This window comes from Hemitrygon akajei, chromosome 6 (genome assembly GCF_048418815.1).
Source record: "Hemitrygon akajei chromosome 6, sHemAka1.3, whole genome shotgun sequence".
Taxonomy (NCBI): domain Eukaryota; kingdom Metazoa; phylum Chordata; class Chondrichthyes; order Myliobatiformes; family Dasyatidae; genus Hemitrygon; species Hemitrygon akajei.
In genome coordinates this window covers 134,716,986-134,744,508 of record NC_133129.1, presented here as the reverse complement: position 1 = coordinate 134,744,508, position 27,523 = coordinate 134,716,986, and the positions used below count along the sequence as shown (strand labels likewise).

Below are 27,523 nucleotides of genomic sequence, written 5' to 3'. Positions count from 1 at the left end.
GGTATTAGGAAGAGAAATATGAAAAAATGGCTAGTTGCTAATTCTTGCAACACACTCAAAAATGCTAGAGGAACTGAGCAGGCTAGGCAACATCTATGGCACGAAGTGCTGAGTGTACTTTTTTTCCCATAGATGCTGCCTGGCCTGCTGAGTTCCTCCAGCATTTTGTGTGTGTTGCTCTGGATTTCCAGCATCTGCAGATTTTCTCTTGTTTGTGAGTTGCTAATTTTTCTTAGGGCTGGAATGCATTCTTGAATCAATGTCATCGGTTACTGTTACTTCAGTACCATTGTAGCACAGTAATATTTGTGTCATGTGGAAAAAAAAATCCCAAGCTATTCAGAAGTTGCTGTTGCTAATTTTATTTGTCTACACATTTCCCCAGTGAGGAAACAAAGAATTGCACAAAAAAGTATTGGTATTGAGATCAAAGCAACAAAAGTAATACAAATTAATATTTCCAAACATCTAATTACAGTTTATCTTAAATTGTCATGAATAACATTCGATTTATTCAAGTTGCAGTTGATAATCCCACGTTGTCACTTTCCAGAAAATCGGCCCTAATAGATTATGACTGGCCGAGTTCAGATGAAAACAGTGATGGCAATTCGTCAAGTACACCCATTTCTGAAACAAATAATATGTTCATAGGTCAAGCTCACACAATGGACTAATGTTTGGAAGCTGTGTTTATTGCAGTTACTCCCAAGCAACATACATTGACTTCAGTTCTTTACACCAATTTTTCCTGCTTTTTTAAACTCATCTGAGTTGTTCATCATAGAACAATGGAACATTTTAAAATTCTAGTGCCCAGTGTAATTACAAGTTCAATTACGGGATTTGTGGTAATTTAATTTTTCAGAGTAATGTTCCCTTTACATGTTGCAATATTAAAAATCATCCAAATCAGATATTACTTTCTTCTGACTGAAATAAACAAATTATTCTCTCCTCTCTTGAACTGAGATTTTTATTAAACTGACACAAAATGCTGGTGGAACACAGCAGGCCAGGCAGCATCTATAAGGAGAAGCACTGTTGACGTTTCCGAAAAGTCAACAGTGCTTCTCCTTATAGATGCTGCCTGGCCTGCTGTGTTCCACCAGCATTTTGTGTGTGTTGTTGTTTGAATTTCCAGAATCTGCTGATTTCCTCGTGTTTGCTCTTTATTAAACTGTTCATCTTTAACTAAAGCAGCTGGTTTGAATGTAACTAATCAACTGTGCAGAAGAATCCAATAACAACAGACCAGGCCAATATTTTTCTCTTGCCACCGAATCAAATTCAGCCTCTTGTTTTAACTCAGTTGATATCCTAAATCAGTCCTCTAGGTTTTTAAAAAAAACAAACACAAACAAGTACTTTTATCAGTTTTTTTTTCAATTTTGGAGCCGATTGGTCTCAGCAAAACAAATTGTCATCCGTTGGCAGACAGGTAATAATGCTTGATAGTACATTTTCCATTTTTCAGTGGGATTGAGAGGTGATTGGGTAATTAATTGGTTTCAGTTTTTCCTTTTGGAATAGAACATACTTGGACAATTTCCCACATTTTTCATTAGATGATAGTATAACAGTAGTGGAATAGCTTCATTATCCATGTGGCTAGTTCTGGAAAATGTCTTCAGTACTAGCGCTCAGAATCCGTATGATATCGTGACCTTCTATATATCTAGTGTTGCTTTTTGGTAATTTCTTGACATTACAGACATGAACTGAATTGGCTGAATAGTGCTTCTCAGATGGAAATATCAGGAGGGAAGCAAGATGGATCATCCATTCAGCACCTCTGGCTCAACATACAATCAGTGGCCACTTTATTAGGTACACTGGTTCACCTGCTTGATATGGAATCATATGCTAGCTAATCAGCCAATCACATGGCAGCAACTAAATATGTATAAGCATGCAGACATCATCAAGAGGTTCAGTTGTTGCTCAGACGAAACATCAGGATGATGAAGAAATGTGATCTAAATGACTTTTACCACTTTTACCGTGGTATGATGTTGTTGTCAGACAGGGTAGTTTGAGTATTTTAGGAACTGCTAATCTGCTGGGATTTTCATGCATAACAATCTCTAGTAAAGAAAACATCCAGAGAGCAGCAGTTCCATGGACAAAACCCATTAATGAGAGATCACAGGAGAATGGCCAGACTGGTTTAAGTTGATAGGAAGGTGACAGTAACTCAAATAACTATGCATTCCAACAGTGGTGTGCAGAAGAGCATTTCTGAATGCACAGCATGTTGAACTTTAAAGTGAATAGCTACAGCAGCAGACACCACACTGGGTTCCACTATCATAATTAATAAAGTGGCTACTGAGTATAGTTAAAAATGCTTTAGCAATCGTACATTGGGCCCTTCCATTTTTTGAGACGAGAATGCTTTTAAATAATATGTGCTATTCAGTTTCTAGCAGTTTGCATTAATTCATGAAATAAGAAAGAAATATGAACCTCTGTCTTTTGACATAAATAATTATGATAAGCTTCTGATCTGAGACCTGGCTCACTTGCTTATACATCTATAATCAATGAGATTCGCAGTTATCAATTACAGTTAGTTCTACTTAAGATCCACGTGTTTATCTGCAATTTCTCCCCAGAACTTATCCATTCAAACTCTGTATTCACCAACGGTGAAGTAAATCTTCATTTTAACTGATCTCTAATTCATTACCTAATAACTTAACTTGCTTGAACAGTTCATGGAATTGTAAATCATGTTCACCATCATTTGATTCAGATATTTTCTGCAACATGTTTATGTTCACTTTTGCTGAATTGCTCTTTTATGTGATTAAATATAATTACGTAAATAATTTGCCAGGTGAAAATAACAAATCTAGTAAGTATCTAAGAGTTAACTAGGAATTTCTTTTTATTCTATACAGTAATTATATATCACCCAAAGGGTCAACTGGTTTGATCTTTTGTGGCACTATCTCTGAATAAGGTGGTGACAATTCACCAAACAGTTTCTTCAGTCAATGAAATTATGACATATTGTTTCCCCTACCTTTGTTCTATATATTTCTAAATTAACTATACTTCCAATATAAAATATCTTACCTTTTAGGTGCAAGTACATAAGAAATTCAATGGCTAGATGAACAGCAGTTTCATCAGTGACAGTTTGTAGTAAGTTACCTGGAAAACGTTTGTGAAGATTTGTTTAGTCTATAAATATTCTTTCATAATTTTTCAGCAAAATGAGAAATAGAACATAAAATAATTAAAAACATGAGTGCCCTGAGTAAGGGCACGTCCCTGATACTCATCCACTTTTGTCTACAATCCCCATAATCTCTTGATATTTCTTATCTTCTGAAAGGCTACCAATCTCACCTTGAATACATTCAACCACAGAGTATTCAAAACTCTTGTTAGAAAATTCAAAAGATTGACTACCTTTGTGGAGAATCAAGGAAATGTTTTACCCCTGTTCCAACAACTAATAAAGAAACAACTGCTCAGAATTTACTCTGTTAATCTCTCCCAGAATTTATGTCACAGAAAGTACCTCATGCTTCTCAGTGAGTGAGCACAGGTCAATTTTATTCATTCCCCCATAAAAGGACAATTCCCTTTTCTCAGGATCCAATCTTTTAAACATAAGGTGTACTGATTCCAAGGTTAACATTAAATATGGAGCTGAAATTGCAAACTGTATTCCAGATATGAAGCATATTTTATCAGAACAAATGGTCCTAGATTAGAATAATTAATCAGCTGCAATGTAGATAACCCCAATATATCCAGCTTTAAAACAACAACATTGGCATATCATTGTTGATTATCAATTTAATACGCAATCATCAATTATGCGTTTGGCACTTTAACACTTTAAATGCAGTCCTTTCCACTGATGCAAAAAATATTTGTTTGCTAGGGGTCATATTCAAAAACTAATATTGTAATAGATTAACTTCAGTTTAATAAAAATGTTAGAAATTGCTGAAATATTGAAAACATTGCTTGTATTTCAGACAATTTACCTGCTACCATTTATTCCATTACCTCCACCAGGTATAATGGAATATGAACATGTTAAGATCAGTAAGATCAATTAAGAAATCTAATTTTGTACCAGGTTTAATGCTGTCTTCGAATTGCAGGTCACGTTTGCCAAAAGGGTCGAGCTTTTTATTTAAGTGTTGATAAGCATCCATGGCCTCTGTGAGCAAAAAAATTTACCATGTGAAACAGAAAAAAATATTCTTCAAATTGTCCCTGTACAACAACAAAATATCAATAAAGTCTAAATTTTCATAGCTATTGAATTTTCTAAAATTATGGTGCTTATTTTCTAAAATGTAAGCAAGCCACATTAAACCAGATAATTACTCATGAAGACATTTTACCATACAGCTTCCTACTCTCTTTCATTGAAGGTGTTACCTAAAAATACTTGTGTATTTTTAAGTAATGCTCAGGATTTTATGTATGTGGAAGTGAATTTTATCCAAAATGTGATTGAATATTTGGTATGTGCAAAGTGTACTTCCAGATATTCAGTCCAGAAGAAGGGAAATGTATGGAGGCCATCAAACATATCTGTGAAATCACTCAATATATAGCACAGCCTTTCATTTGTTGAAACAGACTTAATCTGTAGCTGAGCTCTCTTCAAATGTTGGTTCAAGGTCCCAGACCTGCCTGCTAACTGCAGTTAATAGCAAGTCTAACTAAATCACCAATCTTCCTCAAAGTAAACAGTTATTTTCCTTCTTATATTAGTAATCACCCAGCCCCTTCATACCAAAATCCCCATAATCTCATAGATCTCTCCCTGACTCTTCTCAGCCCCACCCAGTCCTCTCTTGAAACTGTAACACCTATTTCTATAAAACTTGACTCCAATCCCCTGGCCACACACAACCCCTTAATCCTCTGCCAGCACCCTGCTCTTCCCCAAACTCTAGTTTCAATAGTTTGTGAAAGCTTCCAGGTTTCTAAAACTTTGTGTAGTGCTTTTGGACTGATGTGAGCATTATTTCTTTTTTGATGTTCACATCAGACCAAAAAATAATTGTTCGCAACACAGATCTATTTTAAATAGATTAAACAGCTTCTCTTTCCATAGATTTTGCTTGACCAACTAAGTGTGTCTAGCATTTCCTGTTTTTATATCTAACCTGGAGCCAGATTTGCAGATTAAGTAGGATGTTAAAAAAGTCATTCACAAATATGATTAGGATAAGGAAAAATTGGTTTCATAAAAGAGAAAGTAATGTTTGACAAATCTGGTTAAGATTTTGAGATGTAATTAGCATGTTTAAGGTGAACTTGTGGATAGAATAGCTCCAGATTAACTGACAAGGTACAACAAAATGGAAAACAAATAAAATTGCAGATGCTGGAACCTGAAGCAAAAGCCAAAATGCTGGAAGAATTCAGCCAGATATGCAGCATCTGTGGAAGGGGAAAATCAGTCAATGCATAGCATCAGCAACCCATCCATAGGTGAAAGCGAAAGGTTTACAGTTTCCAAAACAGAGTTGAGGGTGAAGGTGAGGGTGGCAAGAGCGAGGTACAAGATAAAAACCTAGGGAAGGTTAAGGCAGATCAAATTATGAGGAATATGACGACTAACCATTAGCAAGATAGAAAGAAATAAGGCAAGAATGTGGTAGAAAGATGATAATGGGAATAGATGAGGAAGCAGTCTCATCGAACTCTTAGAAGTTGGAACAATCAGTGTTCATTCCAGAGGGTTGCAAAGTGCCTTGACACAAGAAGTTGATGTTGAGTTGGAATAGGACTGGGATTGAGAATTAAAGTGGCATGTAACAGCAAGCTCACGATGCTGCTTGTCTGGCTGAGCTCTTCCAGGTTTCCTATTTCTGCAAGAGGTAGCACAATAGGTTGCTACATTAGGGTTCACAGGGTCAGGGATGAAGGACAGAAAACAATGCATGAACAAATAAGTAGGTTTCAGTTTGGCAGATCATAAATACGAGATTTTGTAGATGCCAGAGCAGCACAAACAAAATGTTGAAGGAACTCAGCGAGGTCAGACAGCATTTATGGAAATTAATAAATAGTTGACATTTTGAGCCGAGACCTTTCATCAGGAAGTGTAAAGAAGTTAGAATAAGGTGGGGGGAGGAGTGAAATGTGAAGCCAGTTATGTGTGTGGGGGGGGGGGGGGGGGAGAGGACTGAAGTAAGAAGCTAGAAGATGATTGGTGGAAAAGGTAAAGAGTTTGAGTGGAAGGAATCTGACAGGAGAGGAGAGTGGACTGGGGGGGTGTGAGGGGAGGAAATAGGTAAGGAGAAGAGAAAAGGAGCACAGAGTGGGAAATTGAAGAAAAAGGGAAGGGGGAGAGGGTAAATACCAGAAATTGGAGACAACAATGTTCATGCCAGGAGGTTGGAGGCTACCCAGATGGAATATGAGATGTTACTCCAACCTGCAAGTGGCTTCATCACAGCAGCAGAGGAGCCCATGGGCCAATATGTTGAATAAGAATAGAGTTTGGAATTAAAATGGTTGGCCACCGAGAAATCCTGCCTTTTGCGAATGGAGTGAAGGTGCTGAGCAAAGCGGTCCCACAATCTGCATTAGGTCTCATCAATATAGAGGAGGGGGCATCAGGAGCACTAACACAGCAGACGACCACAACAGATTTACAGGTGAAATGTTGCCTCACCTGGAAGGGTCCCAAATAGAGGTGAGGGAGGATATGAATGGGCAGTTGTAGCACTTTTTATGCTTGCAGAGGTCAGTGCCAGGAGGGAAATTGCTGGAGAGGGACAAATATACAAGGGAATCACAGAGGGAGCAACCTTTGTGGAAAACAGAGTGGGTGGAGAGGTAAAGATGTGTTTGGTGGTAGGTTTCAGTTGAAGACAGTTTCAGGCTGGCCGAATGTTTCAAAGTGAATTGATCCGAGATTCTTATTGATTTAGTTGAGGGGTTTCAAGGTAGGTGTGAATGTAAGGTGCAAGGAGAAAACAAGAAAAACACGAGAAATGTGAGATTTTGGTTTTGTAGGAAGAATAGATAGAGTATTTCTTAAATAACGGGAAATAGTAGATATTGGTGTGCTGGTTTAGAAAGTAAGTATGGAGGGACACCAAGCTATCAAGAAGCCAAGTGGAGTCTTTATTTTCACTATAAGGCGATTGGCACAAAAATAAGGAAACAAACTTCATTTGAAGTTTTGGTCTCTGTGCCCAAGGACAGACATTCTTGTTCTGGAAAGAGGTTCACAGTAAATATGGTGCAGAAGGAAACTACATCCACCCAAGTGATTAAGGTATTAGAACTCTTTGCCTGAAAGAGTGGAAGAATTACTAAACTTCAACACATATGAATGTACTTGGATACGTACTTGAAAAAGGTTGATCCCCATATAATATAGCATAAGTTATAAACAGCTGAAGACTGAGGTTTATGAAACCTGATTGGCAGCAGCTTTCCAGGCACAAAACACTCATCAGTGTCCGTTACCATTTGCTTCAACCCACTAAGCTACTTCCTTGACTCCCTTTCTGACCAGCTTGTTAATGTGTGACCATGTCAGAAGACTTGCTAATATCCATGCAGATTACTTGAAGTAAACTGCTGTCATCGACCTGCCTTAGTTGGCTTCTCCAGAAATTCATATAGGTAGAACTGTAGTTTGCAAGAATTAGCTGAAGGCAAAATTACCAAGATATTTCATTGACAGAGTACATTACTACCCGGGAGAGAGTACAACAACTGACATTTTTTTAATATATTAAGTGCAATCGTGAACAATAGCCAGATCAGAAATGCTGATCAAGTCAACTGGTTCCCAAAGAGAACTTTGATAGGCCAATCAGATGATTCACTGCCGCTCAGCGATAGAACATTAAAAAAATCATACGTACAATTAAGAAACATTAAAAAATAGTAGAAATACTGGAGTCGTGATGATCATGATGAAGTCTGCAGGAGAGAGACATTTATACACATGCTGTCCTCAGGGAGATATTTCTCAATTAAGTAGTAATTGATGAGTGTTTGTACTATTTGCATAGCATACTCACGTGGTCCTAGTAGGTATCCTGCACTGTTTAATGTCCAACCCCTTCTTTCTTTTGCCTGCTGAAGAAATATTTAGATATTATCTTCACAGTGGTTTTCAGTGCACCTAAATAATAAATACCAAATATACTGCTATTTACAAAATTAAGCATCAGCCGTGGAAAACAAGAAAGCTAATCATGCTTTAAAAACTGAAGGCAAAGTCCAGTACAGAATCAAACTTGCTGCAAAGGAAGAATACAAGGCTGAATTCTTGGGATCAGCCAGCATTCTCAGCTCAACATCTAACCTTGCCTGCAGATAATTAGGCCAATTGCTGAGAACCAACAGAGCTAACTCACTGCCTCCAGAAAAGACAGCAAGGAGAACCCATTAGTGCAAAGTTCTTGGCCCCAGAAATCACTAACAAGCTTTGTAATGTTTCTGATATTTGCAGGATAAATATCCCATCTAAAGCAAATGATATAATTGTTTTTCTCAAAAATGTTAGCTCTTTTCTCTTTCCACAGAATCTGCTTGACCTACTGAGTGTCTTCAGAATTTCATGCTGATTTATGCAGTTACTTCAGACAAATCCCGATTTGCGTCCATTCTTTTGATCAGACGATTAGAAATAAATAGACATAATGGTTTGATGATGTTGCTGTCATTTTAATGAAAATAAAGAAGATTCTTGACTTTTCTTGCCAAATGAATACAGTAAGAGAAGGATTTGAAAACAGAAGCAAATATTTTATGATTAACTTTTACTACTACATTATGGTAGAAGGAGCAAGAATGCTTCCCCAGATGCTGAAATGTGCTTTGAGCATCCTTGTTCATGCCTGTTCCAGTATTTTACCAGAAACAACCACATTGCCAGCGAGCCATCTTTTAATGTTTGAATGTGGTTCACACCTACCTGGACCTCTGTTCCAGGTTACTGGCCTGCTGGCAATTTCAAATTTCACCTTTTTGGGTGGCTATTGCATAGGTTTTACCTTTATTCCACCAACAGTTAAAATTGGTGGTGAGAGAGGTTGGGGCGGGGGGGGGGGGGGGGGGGGGGGGTAGTCCTTAAGAAGGGTCTTGGTTGAAACACCAACTATTTATTCCTCTCCATACCTGCCTGACCCACTGAAGTCCTCCAGCATTTTATATGTGTTACTCTGGATTTCCGGCATCCACAGAATCTCTTGTGTTAACAATTAAAATTGTCAGGTTTTCGTGATGGGTGCATTGGAATGCTTGCCAATCCCCCTCCCTCAATCCCAGTTTCAATGAAGATACTCACATCACCTATGTAAAGCGATGTACCAAAAAATGTTGGTGTAAGAAGCATATTGTTTTGTACACCATATTTATAGTGATAATAGTGAAATTCAGGAATAATTGTGGAGTCAAATTAGGAAAAAGATCATTGATATTTTAATTCTGAATTTCAATTCACCCTTAACAAACCAACCAATTTTCCAATAAATGTTTAGTTCCGTTTCTCACAGAAAGGTGAAATTTGAGTTAGCCTTTCTTCCCCGAGATCTTGAACAGTCTGTTTCATTTCATCACAGCAGATCCAAAGCTTCTACTCCAACATTATAATTTTTCAAACAATTGCTCCTTGGAGTTCATTAGTCATAGGTTTCTTGTTTTCCTTCTCCCATAACCTTACATATTATGGGGAGACTCTTTTAAATAGTTAGCTTTGCGTTGATTCACATAAACCCTGGCGAAATGCACTGAAATTGGCGAGCACTGAAAATAGGAACTAGAAATGTAAAGAACTCACAGAGAGATCAAGCCCAAATGAATAAGAGACGGCGACGCACAGAACGAGGGATGCGCACAGAAAGCTGGCGGAGCTCGGCATCTGAAAGCGGAGAGTGGATTAAAACATCAAGATTCCTCAGTAAAGATTCGAGAGAGATAACAGAAACCGAACTAAACTGAAAATGATTATTTTTTGACTGTTGTGATCTTACCTTCATTTGGTCGTCGTATGTTTCCTTCCGAACTCAGTGATTTGAATCCTTTCAGTGATTGAACCCCGAGAGTTACCAAACTTGGTTGGCTTTCGATTGGAATAGTAACTCCCTAAACACTGAAGTTCTCAGAAAGATTGGAGTTAGCGGCGTACTTTATACGGGAAGCAAAAAGCATCATCAAGCCCTCGTCCGCGTCACGAGTTGTATTTACTCTGTATGTCACCCCATTAGAACCAAAATTACACCTATTAAATTAAGTATACTTTTAGGTAATTTTCTGTAGATAGGCACGAATCACATAATTACATTTGATGAGCACACTGTCTCGAAGGCTGATTGCACAAAGCACAAATTGCCGACCCTGCATTGACAACGAACTACGGGTCAAATCAAACAGAAGAACATGTATTTAGATATTTTTTGATTTCCCGAAGTTTTTATGTTTTTCGTGCCTGACAGGATTACTTTCTAAATTATAAGTTAATAAATTGCGAACACATACCTATGTCAGGATTAGGTATCAAAATATATCTTTACTTCCCACCCCCGGACTAATAAATCAGTAAACCCCTGTCGACTTCATGCAAAAAGAACAATTTAAAACCAGATGGATTTTTGTTGCAAATCATTTTCAAAGAGAAAACGCTAGCCGCTAGATTAAATGGGTTACAGTGTGCTGATCCACATACGGTTTTTTGAATTCAGAATATTTTCACTTGATGGCAGGCACTTTAAAAACAACGTATCGAGTCCAAAATTACACATTATGAACTTAATAATATCTGTTTGACAGAAAGACGTCAGGTGAACAAAAATTCCTTCAGCTAAATTCTCGGAAGACCCAGGTTATTGTTACCAGTCCTTTCCTTTTTCATATTCTGCTTAGGTAGTCCACAACCCAAAGGCATAACAATTGAATTTTCCAATTTTAGGTAACCATCCCCTCTGGTGGATTGTTTGCCCCTTTTATATTACCCTTCCTTTTACTAAAATGCAAGGGATGCAAAAAATTTGGAGGGATCCCAGTTACACTTACATCCACAGAGATGAAGTGTTTGAGAGGCTGGTGTTGGAACATATCAGCTCCTGCCTGACAGGCAACTTGGGTTTGCTCCAGTTTGCCTACTGGACGAACAGATCCATAGCAGATGCCAGCTCGTTGGCTCTTCACTCAATCCTGAAACATCTGGACAGCAAAGATGCATACATCAGGATGCTCTTCATGGACTATAGCTCAGCATTTAACATCATCAGCCCCTCAAAACTAATCAATACTTTCCAAACCCCTGGCCTCAATGTCTCCTTGTGTAATTGGAGCCTGGATTTTTCCTCAGTCAGACCCCAGTCAGTTTGGATAGGCAACAACATCTCCACAATCTCCATCAGTGCAGGTGCACCACAAAGCTGTATGCTTAGCCTCCTGCTCTACTTGTTTTTCACTTATGACTGTGTGGCTAAGCACAGCTCCAGTACCATATTCAAGTTTGCTGATGACACTACTATTGTGGGCTGAATCAAACGTGGCAATGAATCAACATATAGGAGGGAGAATGAAAATTTGTCTGAGTGGTGTCATAACAGTAATCTCTCAGTCATTTCCAGCAAGCCCAAGGAACTGATTGCAGATTTCAGGAGAGAGAAACTAGACCTCGTTGAACTAGGTCTCATTGGAGGATCACAGGTGGAGAAGGTTAGCAACTTTAAATTCCTGAATGTTACTATGTATTTCAGAGGACCTGCCTGGACCCAGCACATACTATAAGTGCATTTGTGAAGAAAGCATGGAGGCGCCTCTACTTCCTTAGGAGTCTGTGGAGAGTAGCCATGACAGCTCAGACATTGACAAACTTGTACAGATGTGTAGTGGAGAGTGTATTGAAGGCTGCATCATGGCCTGGTATGGAAACACTGATGCTGGTGAATGGAAAATCCTACAAAGGGTAATAGATTCAGCCCAGTACATCACGGGTAAAGCCCTCCCAACCATTGAGTACATCTACATGAAATGCTGCTGTAGGAAAGCAGCATCCATCATCAGAGATCGCCACCACCCAGGTCCTGCTCTTTTCTTACTGCTGCCACCAGGCAAAGGCACAAGAGCCTCAGGTTTCTCACCACCAGGTTCAATAATAGTTACTACCACTCAGCCCTCAGGCTCTTGAACCAAAGAGGATAACTACACTCACTTACCCATCCATTGAGATGTTCTACAACCAATAATCTTACTTTAAGGACTTTTTATCTTGTTATCTCATGTTCTTGTTATTTATTGCTATTTATTTATACTTGCATTTCCACAGCTTGTTGTCTTCTGCACCCTGGTTGATTTGCCATTGATCCTGTTATAGTCATTATTCTGTAGATTTGTTGAGTATGCCCACAGGAAAATGAATCTTAGGGTTGTATATAGTGACATATTTGTACTTTGATAATAAAAATTTACTTTGAACTTTGAATCCTCCTACTTTGCCCCCTTTCCCTCATACCTCTTCCCCAGCTTTCAATTACCCATCTTCATTCCGCACTCCTACTTGGTTCTACCACACACGATTCATCCACAGGTTTCTCACCTCCATCCCCTCAACCTTTCCAGTTCTGGTTCCAACTGCCTTTCACCTCTACTCTAATGGTTCCCATCGTCACTAGCTTACTTATCCGAGTCCAACATGGTAGCCCTTTGTGTTTCTGGTTAGCTCCCTTGAGCAACTGGTTCTAAATTTAACACTCCTGTCCATTCATCTTGCTCCATCTGCCTCTCAAATTTTTCCCTCTGTTTGTCTGTCTCTATGATTCATTTGTTACTATAATGCCAACTCCTTCCTCTACCTGGCACAACCTGCCTCAGTCTATCAACCACTTTGGACTCACTTTTTTTACCACTCCTTTTCCTCTCTTTATATTGGCCATTATACCTCGGTTCTGGCATAGGGTTTTCATCTGAAATGTCAATAATTCCTTTTTTCTCACTGATGCTGCTCGACCCACTGAGTTCCTCCAGCAGATCGTTTGTTGATAATGAATTCAGCTTCATACAGAAATTTAAGCAAGTATGTCCATTTTTGTCCATACAAAACTCACAAGATTTCATCATGTATTCTGAGAAAGACTTACTTGCCTTTGTTCTGCCACTTGTCTATCATCTGTCTTCCCAATTGCTTGTTTACTTCGCATTTAATGAACCATCACACACAAAATTCTTCAGAAATAGTTTCACACCATTAAATAAACACTGACATATTCTTTTTACCAAATAACCCTGTATTTTTCCCATCTTTTTTCATCTGTCACCTTTTTGCTTACTAACTTGTTGGCATCCTTTACTTTCCCATCTAAATTTGTTACCTTGATACATGTTTTATGGCATGTATTTCATGTCATAATTTAAACTGAATGGTTGAGAATCTGGTGCCAATCTCTGACGCGTCTCTAGAAATCTGTAATTGTTATAACCTACTCTGCTAACTGCTTTTAGAACAGTCTACTTCCCACTTCTCCCTATCATCTTGCTAATTTTTATATATAACTATTCTCGTTTTCTTTATAAAATCACATTAGAATTTGCATAAACACAAGGAAGTCTGTAGATGTTGGAAATCTAAAGCAACACACCCAAACTGCTGGAGGAACGCAGCAGGTCGGGCAGCATCTGTGGAAAAGAGTAAACAGTTGATGTTTTGGGCCGAGACCCTTTCCATTTTTGCTGCCTGACCTGCTGAGTTCCTCCAGCAATTTGTGGGTGTTACTTAGAATTTGCATATATCATGTTTTCAGTAGTGTTCTTAAGATCATATGCATTCTCTCTGCATGAACCAATTGGTTCCTTGCATCGTCCTTGGATAATGACAATTACATGAAACCTGTGAGATGTGGTCCTTGAAGCCATGCCAATGACAACAGTTTGCCTCTATTTACCTTATCTGAACCAAGGAAATTTTTATAATTAAAAAAAAAATCCTTTAACCCTACTCCACCCCAATTTTCTAGGCTATTCTGGCAAATTAAATTCTGAAATCATTCTCATAATTCTTTTTGCACCTTTTCTATAGTTTTCAGATTCATGAGTACAGTAACCAGAATTAGAGGCCTTGCTTTTGTATTCAATGCCTCCATTTACAAACCCTAGGATGATATACAAGGGGTGATTGATAAGTTTGTGGCCTAAGGTAGAAAGAGTCAATTTTAGAAAACCTAGCACATTTATTTTTCAACATAGTCCCCTCGTACATGTCCATACTTAGTCCAGCAGTTGTGGAGCATATGGATCCCTTCTTTGTGGAAGTGGTCCACAGCAGGGGTGATTGATAAGTTCATGGCCTAAGGTAGCAGGAGATGAGATATACAGTTCTCGTTACGTGCACATGCAGTTCAACTCTTTGAGTGATTATGCAGAAAGTTTGAAGTTAATAACTCATCTCCTTCTACCTTAGGCCATGAACTTATCAATCACCCCATGCTGTGGACCACTTCTGGAGATCCAAGACACTGATTTCTACAAAGAAGGGATCCGTATGCTCCATGAGCCCTGGACTAAGTGTGTAAATGCAGGTAAAATAAATGTGCTGGGTTTTCTAAAATTGACTCCTTCTACCTTAAGTCACAAACTTATCAATCACCCCTCGTAAGACTATAAGAGATATGAGAAGAATTAGGCCATTTGGCCCATCGAGTCTGCTCCAACATTTCATCAAGACTGATTCATTTTCCCTTTGAACCCATTCTTTTGCTTTCTCCCCATAACCATTCATGCCCTGATTAATCAAGAACCTATGATCCTCTGCCTTAAATATACCCACTGACCCAGCCTCCACAGCTGCTTGTGGTAATGAATTCTACAGATTCATCACCAACTCAACCTGCAAGATAACCTTTACGGAATCCTGTACGAGGCCACCAAAGTCCTTTTACACCTTGGATTTTCAAAAAATAGTCTACACTTTTGTTCCTTCTACCAAAGTGTATGAGGTATCAACACTGTATTACATCAGCCATGCCTTTTGTCCATTCACTTAACCTAAGTCCTTCTTCAGCCTCCCTGCTTTCTCAACACCACCTGCCCTGCCACCTATCATCGTATTGTCTGCAAAGTTGGCCACAAAGCCATTAATTCTGTCATCAAAATCATTGACTTATAACATAAAAAGAATTGGTCTTAACATCGACCCCTGCGGAACACCACTAGTCACCGGCAGCCAACCAGAAAAGGCTTTTATTCCCACTGTTTGCCTCCTGCCAATTAGCCTATTATCTATCCATGCAAGTATCTTTCCTGTAATACCACGGGCTCTTATCTTGTTAAGTAGCCTCATGTGTGGCACCTTGTCAAAGGCCTTCTGAAAATCCAAGTACACAACATCCACTGATTCTCCTTTGTTTATTCTGCTTGTTATTTTTTCAAAGAATCCAACAGATTTGTCAGGCAAGATTTTCTCTTAAGGAAACAATGCTGACTTTGGCCTATTTTATAATGTGCCTCCAAGTAGCCTGAGACCTCATCCTTAATAATCGACTCCAACATCTTCCCAGCCACTGAGATCAGGCTAACTGGCCTATAATTTCCATTCTTCTGCAATCCTCCCTTCTTGAAGAGTGCAGTTTCAACCACTTTGACAACATATCTCGTCATCTTTAAAGAATTATCTAGATATGCATCTTGAATTCTTTGTTGCTGCATCCCCTTTAGAACTTTATCTACAGTCTTTTTGCTGCCAAATATATCAATTCATATTGGTCTGCATTAAAATTCTCTATCACTTGACTTCCTATTCCACTTACTGTATGTATAAAAGTTCTCTTGAAATCCATTTTATCCTCTTTACTACTTAATGCACCAAAGTATTAAATCTATTGACCTGAATTGATTTCTACTCTGTGTTGTCCTTCAGCAATTCTTCAATTATGCTAATATGTAAAACCAACCACGTGACTAAGTCCTAATTTAATGTAACAGGTTTCCATATATTACTTTATCATGTCCTTTGAAATTCACAAATAGTATATTCACTGGTCCTCCTGTCTTTACTTTGCAAATTGCATCATGATAAAGCTATTAGACATGTCAAATGAGATTTTTACTTCATAAAGCCATGTTGACTCTACCTAATCCAATTGAAGCAGATCTTCAGTTGTCCCAGAATCAATGCTTGCCTGTCCCTGTTCCAGTGTGGCGTCTGGAGCAGTCTTCTATTAGGAGCCAGGCTCCTAGTACTTTGGCATGGCAAAGTACAGCATGAGGGCTGTCTGAAAGCAGCTCACAGCTACGTTCACAGAAATCCAAGTAAATATCTCACATCTTTGGCATTGACATTGCATCATTATCAATATCAATTTTTTCTTTACATTTATAAAGCCCAAAAGCAAACCTACAAGTTCATTAAAATAACTAAAGCTAGCTTTAATAAATAATAAAATCATAACCACTTGACTCGACCTTGCAAACTAATGTGTTCCACTGATAACCACTTAACTCACTCCTGTGAACAACTGTGTCCCATTGATTTCAATTGGGAGTAGTGAAATCTGTGGAAGAGTCCACTGGAGCACTGTGGAGACTAGCAACAGTTCAGGGGTAGAACAAAAACTACCATCGTCGATTTAAATGGATATCAGTGCTGGAAACGGGAACTTCCTTAGGAATATATGGCATATATCTAAAATTGGTAAGTTGGTTTATTATATACTGAGTCCAGTAAAAATAACTTGTCTTGCATACCATCCTTACAGATCAATTTGTCTTGATGCTGGCATTGAGGTAGTACAACATAAAACAATAACAGCTTGAGAATGAATTGTTACACTGCAAAGAAAGCTCAGTGGTAGACGGTAAGGTGTAAAGCCACAACTAGACAGATTGAGGTCAAATGTCCATCTTAGCATAAAATAGAAACATTCAATAGTCTGGACAACAGAGGGACAGAAGTTGCCCTTGACCCTGGTGATACGTGCTTACATTCTTTTGTATCTTCTGTCCAAAGGTAGGGAGGAGAAGAGAGAATTTCCAGAGTGGGTGGGATATTTTTCTGTTTTACTGTGGCAGTGAGAAATGTCGACAGAGTTCATGAGGGGAGAGTGGTTTCCATGATGTGTTGAGTTCTGTCCACAACTTTCTGCAGTTTCTTGTGGTGTTGGGCAGAGCAGTAGCAGTAGCAGAGCAGTAGCCATACCAAGCCATACCAAGGATGCTCCCTCTGGTGTATCGATAAAAAGTGGTGAGGGTCAAAGGGAATATGCCAAATGTTTTTTAGCCTCCTAAGGAAGTAGAAATACTGCTAAGATTTCCTGGCCATGACATCAATATGGTTGGACTAGGACAGGCTATTGGCAATGTCCACTTAGAGAAACTTGAAACTTACAACCTTCTCAGCTTCAGCACTTGTGCACCACCCCTCTTCTTGAAGTCAATGACCAGCTTTTTATTTATTTTGCTGACACTGAGGGGAAAGCTGTTGTCACTATACCATGTTACAGGCTCTCTGTCTCCTTCCTGTACTCCAGCTCATCAATATTAAGATTTGGATGGAGTCAGAGTAGAGTTGAGTCATGGAGAGTTGTGGGCTGAGGACTCAGTCTTGTGGGGTACCAGGGTTGAGAATAATTGTGGCAGAGGTCTTGCTGCCTATTCTTACTGATTGCAATATTTTGGTCAGGAAGTCAAGGATCCAGTTTCAAGTGGAAGTGTTAAATTTCAGGTTCAGAAGTTTGGAGATGAATTTGCTTGGAACTATAGTATTGAAGGCAGAGCTGTGGTCAACAGACAATAGTGTAACATAGATGCCCTTATTGTCCACATGCTCCAGAGATGAGTGTAGGGTGAGGAAAATGGTGGTAGACAGACTGCAGTGGGTCAAAATTGCCAGTAGGCCAGAGTAAGTGCATGCCATGACTTAAAGCTTTTCATGATGGTGAATGTCACAGCTATGAGGCTAAATCATTAAGACCTGGTTTATCTTAGGTACTGGGATGATCGTGGTCTTTTTAAAACAGGTGGAAACATCAGACTGAAGCAGGTAGAGGTTAAAAAAGTCTGCAGTTACCATGTCTAACATTAGCTCAGGTGTAGGGGCATATGATCTAGCTTATTATAACAGGCTGATTCAGACCCCTTCACAAACTTCATTCAAACAAAGGCAAAATAAATGAATTCCAAAAGTGATTTGAGAATGGGCTTTCTTGACATCAAGGCATCTTTTAACCAATTATGACATTAAGGAGCACTAGTAAACTAAGGTCAATGGGTATCAAGTGAAAACACCCTAGTATTTGGAGTTGTTCTTTAAACAAAGGAAGATAGTTGCGGTCACTGGAGATCAATCAACTCATCCCTATTTCTGGTCAATGAAATCTCAAAGGATGTTGATGGGAGAGCTGGCAATGGAAATAGCATTGAGCACAACAGGTAGTTGTTCAGAGTTTATTATTGGACATTTTCTGACATTTCTGTGACATGATTGTTAATGGCCATTTAACATCCTAAGTTCATTCATCTTCACGAATCATATTCCTTCATTCTGATTGAAGTAGAGATAATTGCTGGTAAATGCATAGATTTCAATTTTCAACTCTTTGCAATAAGAAGCAATCCATGCCTGTTTGCAGAAATAAAATTAAGCGTTGACTGACAACTGACAAGTAACATTAATGCCACAAATGCCAGTTATTGTCCAACAAGAAACAATAACCAAGCGCCCATGGCATTTAATGCTAATACCAGAGAACATAGGACATAGAATAATACAGCACAGTACAGGTCCTTTGGCCCACAATGTTGTGCCGACCCTTAAACCCTGCCTCCCATATAACCCTCCACCTTAAATTCCTCCATATACCTGTCTGTTAAATTTCATTAGTGTATCTATCTCCACCGTTGACTCAGGCAGTGCATTCCACACACCAACCACTCTCTGAATATAAAACCTTCCTCTAATATCCCCCTTGAACTTCGCTCCCCTTACCTTAAAGTCATGTCCTCTTGTATTGAGCAGTGGTGCCCTGGGGAAGAGGCGCTGGCTGTCCACTCTATCTATTCCTCTTAATATCTTGTACATGTCTATCATGTCTCCTCTCATCCTCCTTCACTCCAGAGAGTAAAGGCCTAGCTCTCTTAATCTCTGATCATAATCCATACTCTCTAAACCAAGCAGCATCCTGGTAAATCTCCTCTGTACCCTTTCCAATGCTTCCACATCCTTCCTATAGTGAGGTGACCAGAACTGGACACAGTATTCCAAGTGTGGCCTAACCAGAGTTTTATAGAGCTGCATCATTACCCTGCGACTCTTAAACTCTATCCCTTGACTTATGAAAGCTGACACTCCATAAGCCTTCTTAACTACCCTATCTACCTGTGAGGCAACTTTCAGGGATCTGTGAACATGTACCCGCAGATCCCTCTGCTCCTCCACAGTTCCAAGTATTCTGTCATTTACTTTGTACTCTGCCTTGGAGTTTGTCCTTCTAAAGTGTACCACCTCGCACTTCTCCAGGTTGAACTCCATCTGCCACTTCTCAGCCCACTTCTGCATCCTATCAATGTCTCTCTGCAATCTTTGACAATCCTCAACACTATCCACAACACCACCAACATTTGCGTCATCTGCAAACTTGCCAACCCACCCTTCTACCCCCACATCCAGGTCGTTAATAAAAATCACGAAAAGTACCATTGCTAGGGCCGGCTGGTGGCACAGTGACATCAGTGCCGGACTCCGGAGCAAAGGTTCCCAAGTTCGAACCCAGTCAGGCTGCTCCCGGACACACTTTCCATCTGTGCTGGGTTGAGTGTCGAGCGCGCAACTCGGCCTCGTAAAAAAAAAACACTGCGCTGTGAGAAGGACGTGGGGAACCACTCACAGAATCTTTCCTCCAAGACAACCACTTGAAGAAATAAGTGGTCGTCGAGGCTCTGGCAGAGTATGGCACACACAAAAAAAAAAACATTGCTAGGTCTTTTATCAAACTCCTAGAAGTTTGCATTGAGCAGCTCAAATAAACCAGCCAATAAATCCTTTCCTACAAGAGCAGAGCATGACCATCCTCAGCTTCTGATATCTAGGGCTTTCTCCAATCTAGCTAGCACAAGTTAGGATCATGATGGGTACATTCCAATAACAACAAAAGATTTAAGCCTATTTAGGACAAAGAAGCCACTTGAATTATATCCCAGACATTCCTCTCCCACCATCAGCACACCATGGCTGCAGCGTACAATCTACAAAATGCAGAGTTGTTACTTCCTTCAGGTACTTTGACATTACTTTCCAAAAATTATCCCTATAACCTATAACAGAGACAACTTGAAACAACACCACTTGCAGGTTTATCTCTGAGCCATCCATGCAACATATTTTGGCCTCTAAACCTTTGAACTTTTGTCCAATAGAATTAATGAGGATACAAGGGATGGGTAAAAAATGCTGGCATTGCCAGTGATGTCCATATGCTGGGAAAATATCCAGTATTTTGTTAGCTATTTAACTGGTCTACAGCACTTCTTTACTCCATCTGCTCTTACTTATGATGGGACTTTCCCAGATTTAGTGAATTTTGAAAGAACCTTTGCTCTTGTATCCACAGTCTCTGCTACCATTTATTTGTTTCCGAAATACTCCTACTTTTGTTTCCTTTAGATTTGACCGCATCAATGCATTCACAGGTTGTCTTCCTTAATCAGCTCTACATCATTTGAGATCTTGCATAAATGCTGCTTGTGTCAAATTCTCCAAAAAAAAAATCCCACTGATGGTGTAGCAATTAAGCTTAGGAATGGCCAAAATGCCAGAATTTTAGGAATGCACATTTCTGGGCAGTTATAGAGCTCCTGGTTAATTAACATAACAATTTAAATATACCATCTGACTTCAAATCCTACAATGCTTTCTCACATTCCTATCCCTGTAATTTCCTCCAGTTCTATAACCTTCTCTAAAGTCTGCACTTCTTAAACTTCAGCCTCTTGAGCTTAGTTGCTACTTCATCATTGGGCCTTGATTTTAGTGTCAAGAGTGTATTAACTGGAATCTCCTGCATAAATCTAATCAGGGCTCTACCCTCTTCCTTCTTTAAACACATTCCCTAAAAGTTACTTTGACCAGGATTTCAGTCATCTTGTCCTTGTCTTCTTATGCAATTTCTTTGTCAATTTTTCTCGCAAGCAACTTGGGATATAGTTGCAATGTTAAAAGTAAAGAAACGAAATCGGTAGTATTTCAATGAGGTGCAGAATAACAAAACTCCAAAAGAGAGTACCCACACAGAAACAAGACAGGTTCCTGGAAAATTGATGGTGTAAAGCAGAACGATGGATTCGTTTCAACATAGTAGTGGTATGACCTTATTCATGATGCAATATTTTTGAAGGAGCTGCTTTTCCCCTTCAGGGTTGAAAAGGGTGCAGAAGGAAGAACGAACAGATAAAATAACATAGCGGGCTTTTCAAGGAAGAAACTGACCCGGCAAAGCTGCATGAAGATACGACTACAGTACCAAGGGCTTTGGGAATCACGTGCCCCCATTCGCGGACCAAGCGAGCGCGTTCTCTACTGAGATTTAAACGTACTGCGTGGCTGTTTGTTGATCAACTGCCGGTTAGGCCACCGTTTCAAGAGCGGGAGTCGTGAACACGTTGCTCAGTTTAACGCTCGTCGTGGCGTACTCTGACTGTAGATATTGATCAAGTGAATATAGCCGACTTGGTCGTTGAGGCATCTGAAAGGAATAAAAGGATGACGCATGTGGGGAAATTCAGAATCATCTCTCAAGATCTGCCGCACGTCATTCTCTTCATCTTTGGAACTTTTCTATTGGGAGGTAAAATCGCTTTGATAATGTAAGGACTGTAAATAGGGTGGACAAAGTGGATAAGAGATAAACTCGTGTGTACAGTTCGAGCTGCCTTGGTAAACAAGGCATGCCCTTGCTACGGTTTCATTCAGAGGTATACTGCAATATACCGGGGTGATTGATAAGTTCATGGCCTAAGGTAGAAGGAGATGAGTTATTAACTTCAAACTTTCTGCATAATCACTCAAAGTGTTGACCTGCATGTGCATGTAACGAGAGCTGTATAACCCATCTCCTTCTACCTTAGGCCACGAACTTATCAATCACCCCCCCCCCCCCTTTTCCATTGGAAGCCTAGTTAGGCTCAGACGGGAGGCGGTGGTCAGGAGTGGAACAATTGAATATGTACAACCTGTGCGAGAGGTTGTACATAGAGGTTACCTCTAAGTAAATTGGCAGTGATAAGGCATTAGACGGGTAGAACTGGATGTTAATTTACGCTTGATACCCGATACAGTGTCAAATTATGCTGCTGAAAGATAGCATATTGATAAAGACAAAGGATAATGAAAAAACTCTAGTATAAAAATAGCAGAAGTAGAAAGCCTATGTTGGAGATATTTCAATAGTTCCGAATGAACCAGATAAGTACTAGTCATCATGACAGTTGAAGAAGTGCCTGACTGTTAAAGGCTGTTTGAGAGCAAGAAGATTGAAGCAGGGTAGTGTAAAATGGCTATAATCAAAGTTATTGCAAATTATGTTTTTGGTTAGTTTGCTATTTAGAGCTGAAACTTCAAAGGTGTCATGGAAAATTTGTGAAGTGTTTAAAATTGCTTTTTGCTTGCTTTATAATTCAAAGGAATGGAATTTGTCAGTGGAGATTGTTGCAGAATTTTTTGTATCACTGATTAAGCCTCATTTAGAGTGTTGTTCATAATTGGCACCAACTTTTAGCAAATTTTTGAAAAGGTAAAGGAGCTTGTCATGAATATTAAATGGGAACAAAAGACTTCAGCTGTGAGAAGTAGTTGTAAGAGTTAAAATTACACAGCTTGGAACTCTAGAAGATTAAGTTATCTAATGGAAGTTTTAAAGATGGCTGGTTTTGACTGAGGGAAAAACTCTTTCTTTTGGCAAGTGGGCTAATAACAAAGGCCATAAATTCTCAGCTCATTGGAACTGGAACCAGATGAGTACAAGTAGTTCTTGGGCTTTGTTCTTGAGAACTGTCTGTAAAATTGTTCTTTTTCCTCAAAAGTCAGACATGAACATTTGTCTTCCATGTTTAGTTATAATGGAACAGAATGAGAATGTCCTACATCCAGTGGCTGGTTTCAATGACCTCAAACAGTGGATTTTATACTGTTTGATAAAGCATTCTACAAGTGTCAAGATTGGCCATCATTTTCCAAAGCAAATTTATCAAGTGTCATCCCACTATGAACTGGCAACCTTGTTTTCTTAAAAGAGGAGGTTACATGTAAACATTTAAAGAATGGTTGTAAAAACACAAAATGCTGGCAGAACTCAGCAGGCCAGACAGCATCTATGGGAGGAGGTAGTGACGACGTTTGGGGCCGAAACCCTTCATCAGGAGTGAAGTAACATGGGATGGTCAAGGGGGGATAAGAAGTGGGGGGAGGCCCCCTTGACCATCCCATGTTACTTCACTCCTGATGAAGGGTTTCGGCCCCAAACGTCGTCACTACCTCCTCCCATAGATGCTGTCTGGCCTGCTGAGTTCTGCCAGCATTTTGTATTTTTATTTATTTCCAGCATCTGCAGATTCACTCGTGTTGCCTAAAGATGGTTGTCTTTTTAATTAATTAGCTCATATCTCTATTGCACAACTCCTTAAAAAAAATGTATTTTTGTGAATTACTTTCCTGTCTTGAAGAAGTGTTTAGAAGAAAAATTATGGGAGAATTTAGTTAGGCCTTCTGTAATCCAGACAGTCCCTGTACTATGAAGAAATACTTTAATTAATATTTGCTGGAAATCTGTAAAGATGATGGCAGCTGATTGAAAATAATTTCATAGAGTGCTGTGTCTGTGTAAGAATATGAAGTTTATAGGGTAATTGGCAGAAGCTTAAAGGTTTAAGCAAAGACTGTTTTTAAAAAAAAGTCACCAAACTTCCATTTGTGGGATAATGCACAACCTATGTCAGAAATAATAATTAGAAAAATTGACTTGAGGCAAGCATCTTGGAGAAAAGAAGAATTTGGAATTTGTCATCATAGGAAAACTAGAACAGTACAAAGGAAGAGGAATGAGATGTTGATAGGGTTCCAAGTTGGAAGAAACTTGTATAAAGATGGTGATGGTACTGGTTATGCTGAATGGTTTATTCCAATATTCTACGTTTATAATTTACAATATTTGTATGAGGGCCAAAAAGGATAATTATTTCTTTTTTGTGGGGGGGGGGCAGAATCTAGTGGGAAAGGAGCAGGTTGAAGATGCGATGGATGTCCCTGACATTTTTTGACAAGATGTAATGGGAGGATTAAAGAAGTACAGACAAAGGGATGGGATTTTTGGCGATGGTCTTGGAAGAAATGAAGGGCATTGAGAAATGAGGTAGACAACTGGAATGTGGCAAAGGATATTGATAGTCTTAATTATATTTGCTACCATACTGTTAAGTGCATGTTTTCAGAATTAGAGGGCAAGGAAGTAGTTAATAAATAAGTAGGCCATTGCCTTTCTATTTCTTGATGCTATAGCTGTCTGCATTTTTGATGGTACAATAAGTGGAATGCAGGTGGCTTCAATATTTATCTTCCTTTATAAAATTAAGTATTTCTTTCTTGAAACTTGGAAAATCTCAATGAGCTTAATATCTTTTCTGAAGTTTTTCTAAAGCATTAGTGTATAATCAAACAATGTAATTTCTCTTAAGGATACCTCTTTATTCTTTTAAAATTTGTTATTTTGCTTTTTCAGAAGTTGGCCTTTTCAGTGGTTTTTCTCAAACAAATGGTGGAAAAGTACTTGCTTAGGATTAGATGCACCTAAACTGTTCAGTACAAAATTAGCCCACTATAATAGCTCTGGCTAAAAAAAAAATCCATGTCAAGGATTTCAGATGAGGCACATTGAACAAATTTAAAGGCACAAAAGGCAATTCAATGTGCTGAAATAATTCTAGTATTAGGATTTCATTTCAGTCACTTAATTCTGGATTTTCCTCCACTAATCCTTGGCTATTGCCCTCTCCCAACACCACTCAACTGCTTTGGCCTCTTGCTGCAGAATTTTCTTTCTAAATTGGAATTGGTTTATTGTTGTCACATGTACTGAGATGTAGTGAAAAGCTAGTCTATATAGATCAAATGATTACAGCACCAGTAGAAACTTACTACCTTACAGAGTGAGATAGAACAAGGTAAAATATCAATGCAGAATAAAGTGTAACATCTACAGAGAAGGTTCAGTGCAAATTCATAACAAGGTAGAAGATAAGGCCAAGTCTCCATCTTATAGTACTAAGGAACCATTAATATTCTTATATCAGTGAGGTAGAAGCTGTCCTTGAGCCTGGTGATGGGTGTCTTTAAGCTTTTATATCTTCTCCTCAATAGAAGAGGGGAAAGAGAGAATGTCTGGGGGTGGGGATGGGATTTTTTATTCTCCTGGCTGCTTTACTGAGGCAGCAAGAAGTATATATTGTCAGTAGAGGTTGGTTTCCATGATGTGTTGAGCTGCCTCCCAATTAACTCCATGCAGTTTCTTGCAATCATGTGCAGAGCAGTTGCCATGCCGAGCTGTTATGCACCCAGAGAGAATGTTTTCTATGTGCATAGATAACAATTGGTGAGGGTTGATGGGAAAATGCCAAATTTGTTTAGTGTTCTGAAGTGGTAGAGGCATTGATGAGCTTTCCTGATCATAATATCTATGTGGTTGACCAGAACAGATTATTAGTGATGTTTACTCCTAGGAAAATGAAGCTCTCATCACACCTACCCTCACACACTTTTGATGTAGAGAGCAGCATGTACACAGCCCCTCTTCCTGAAGTCAATGACCAGCCCTTTTATTTTGTTGGCACTGAGGGAAAGATTGTTGTCGTGACACCATGTTACTAAGCTCTGTATCTCGTTTTCTGTATTTCCATTTCCCAATTTCAGACTGCAATTGTGAAAGCTTTTGTTACGTAGGAGTTGTTGCATGAGTGCCTGAATCCAACATTTAATATAAATTTTATAATTTCAAACATTATATTGAATATTATGCATTAAGTTGTTTTTGTGGCCTTTACATTTTTTCATTTTCTAAAATTTTGGTAATCATATGCAGTATGTTTGCTTTTTGTCTCATGTTTTTGTGAGAAACAATGATATATTTGTTTTATTTTTATTATGGATTAATACATTGGTATACTTTATTTTAGCATTGTCTCTTGAATGGAGCTAATCAAAATATTCTTAGGCAAAATGAAATGATTGCAATATTTATAATATATGAATTGTTTTATAGTTGTACTGTTTACTTTTTAACTTGTATAGTATATGCATCTTATTATTAATTTATTTGTTGTGTGTGTGTGATACTGTGTTGTGCAACTTGGCCTGGAGGAATGTTGTTTCTTTTGGCCATGTCCATGTGTACGGTTGGAAGACAATAAACTGAACTTAAACTTGAAATCCTTTGAAGTTGTGTTGATTTTTGTATCAATGTAAAGTATTTCCATGTAGCTTATAAATATTTGATATGGTCTGTTTTTCAGCTGTGATCAGAATTCTACTAAAGGGAGTAAAAATTCCGTACACTGTAATTGTCTGCATAATCGGTATTGGTTTGGGAACATTAAGTACCAAGTATACATTGGTATGAATCTTATTCTTATTTAAATGTATTATCTATTTTTTAATCTTAAAAATTATTAAAGGTAATGTGGTTGTTTGAGTATCACTCAGTTGTATTTTGACATTTTGCTAATCTAAGATTCTGGAACTTTGGCATCTTGTATATCCCATCACTGAATGAAATCTGAGAATCAGAAACCAATCTCCTTACAGAATCAGCGACATGGTAGTATACTTCAACATGGCCTTTTGTCTGAACAAAATGTGTAAAGATTCTTGACAAGGACACTGATAACATCTGCAGGTTATCAAACATGAATAAGAATTACAATACAGTTAACATTAGATGTTTTGACAATTGCTGTTTTTTTTAAGTAGCATTAATTTAAACACCAAGCTGCTTTTTAAACGGTGGAGTAATGTAGTAGTCTGGGGAATTTTTGGATTACAATTTATGCATTTATTAGTTGAGTACTCCTGTAAGCATTGGGATTATGATACAGCAAGTTGTATGTCTGAGAACAGATTGAGATACAAGAGACTGTAGATAGAACCTGAAGCAAAAAAATGGATAAGTCCTGTTGAAGGGTCTCAATCCAAAACATTGACAGCCTATTTTCCTCCGGCAGTTTTTTTGTTTGAGAACAAAATCTTTTTGACAATACATCTGCTTAAACTATCTCAGTGCAGCAGAGTATGACATTCATCTTAAACAGAAGCTATAAACCATAGTAGCCTTGTATCTGACAATTGGAACAACAGGAACATTACAACAGCAATTGAATTGAATGGATGCTTCCTACAAAATGCAAACTGATACTAATATAGCGAAATGCAATTTGAGAAGAACATTTTTCTTATTAAAATTGATCATTGTCACTTAATAGCAGTCTCCAGATGTGATTGGAGAGTTCAATTATTTTAATGATGCATTGAAAG

At 38.6% G+C, this 27,523-nt stretch overlaps 2 protein-coding genes across 3 annotated transcripts in view; one reads left to right on the top strand and one right to left on the bottom strand.

Annotated features, from left to right (window-relative positions):
• Positions 1-346: 346 nt before the first annotated feature.
• LOC140728760 (galanin peptides-like) lies at positions 347-10,136 on the bottom strand. Of its 2 annotated transcripts, none has more exons than XM_073047712.1 (6): positions 9,990-10,136; positions 9,797-9,877; positions 8,034-8,088; positions 4,103-4,189; positions 3,085-3,162; positions 347-630 (listed from the first exon to the last, which is right to left on the bottom strand). In XM_073047712.1, the coding sequence occupies exons 1-6, from the start codon at positions 9,993-9,995 to the stop codon at positions 572-574; spliced, it is 366 nt and encodes a 121-aa protein (XP_072903813.1). In that variant the 5' UTR covers positions 9,996-10,136; the 3' UTR covers positions 347-571. The 2 variants fall into 2 exon arrangements, with proteins under 2 accessions (XP_072903813.1, XP_072903812.1); XM_073047711.1 differs by having other exon boundaries at positions 8,034-8,091; positions 9,990-10,135.
• An 11,635-nt stretch (positions 10,137-21,771) lies between these two features.
• The window catches only part of LOC140729847 (sperm-specific sodium:proton exchanger-like), a 40,118-nt gene continuing 34,366 nt past the window's right edge, over positions 21,772-27,523 (top strand). The window contains exon 1 of the mRNA XM_073050057.1: positions 21,772-21,794. The gene's annotated coding sequence lies outside the window, so the exon portion shown is untranslated. The remainder of the gene's footprint in view (positions 21,795-27,523) is intronic.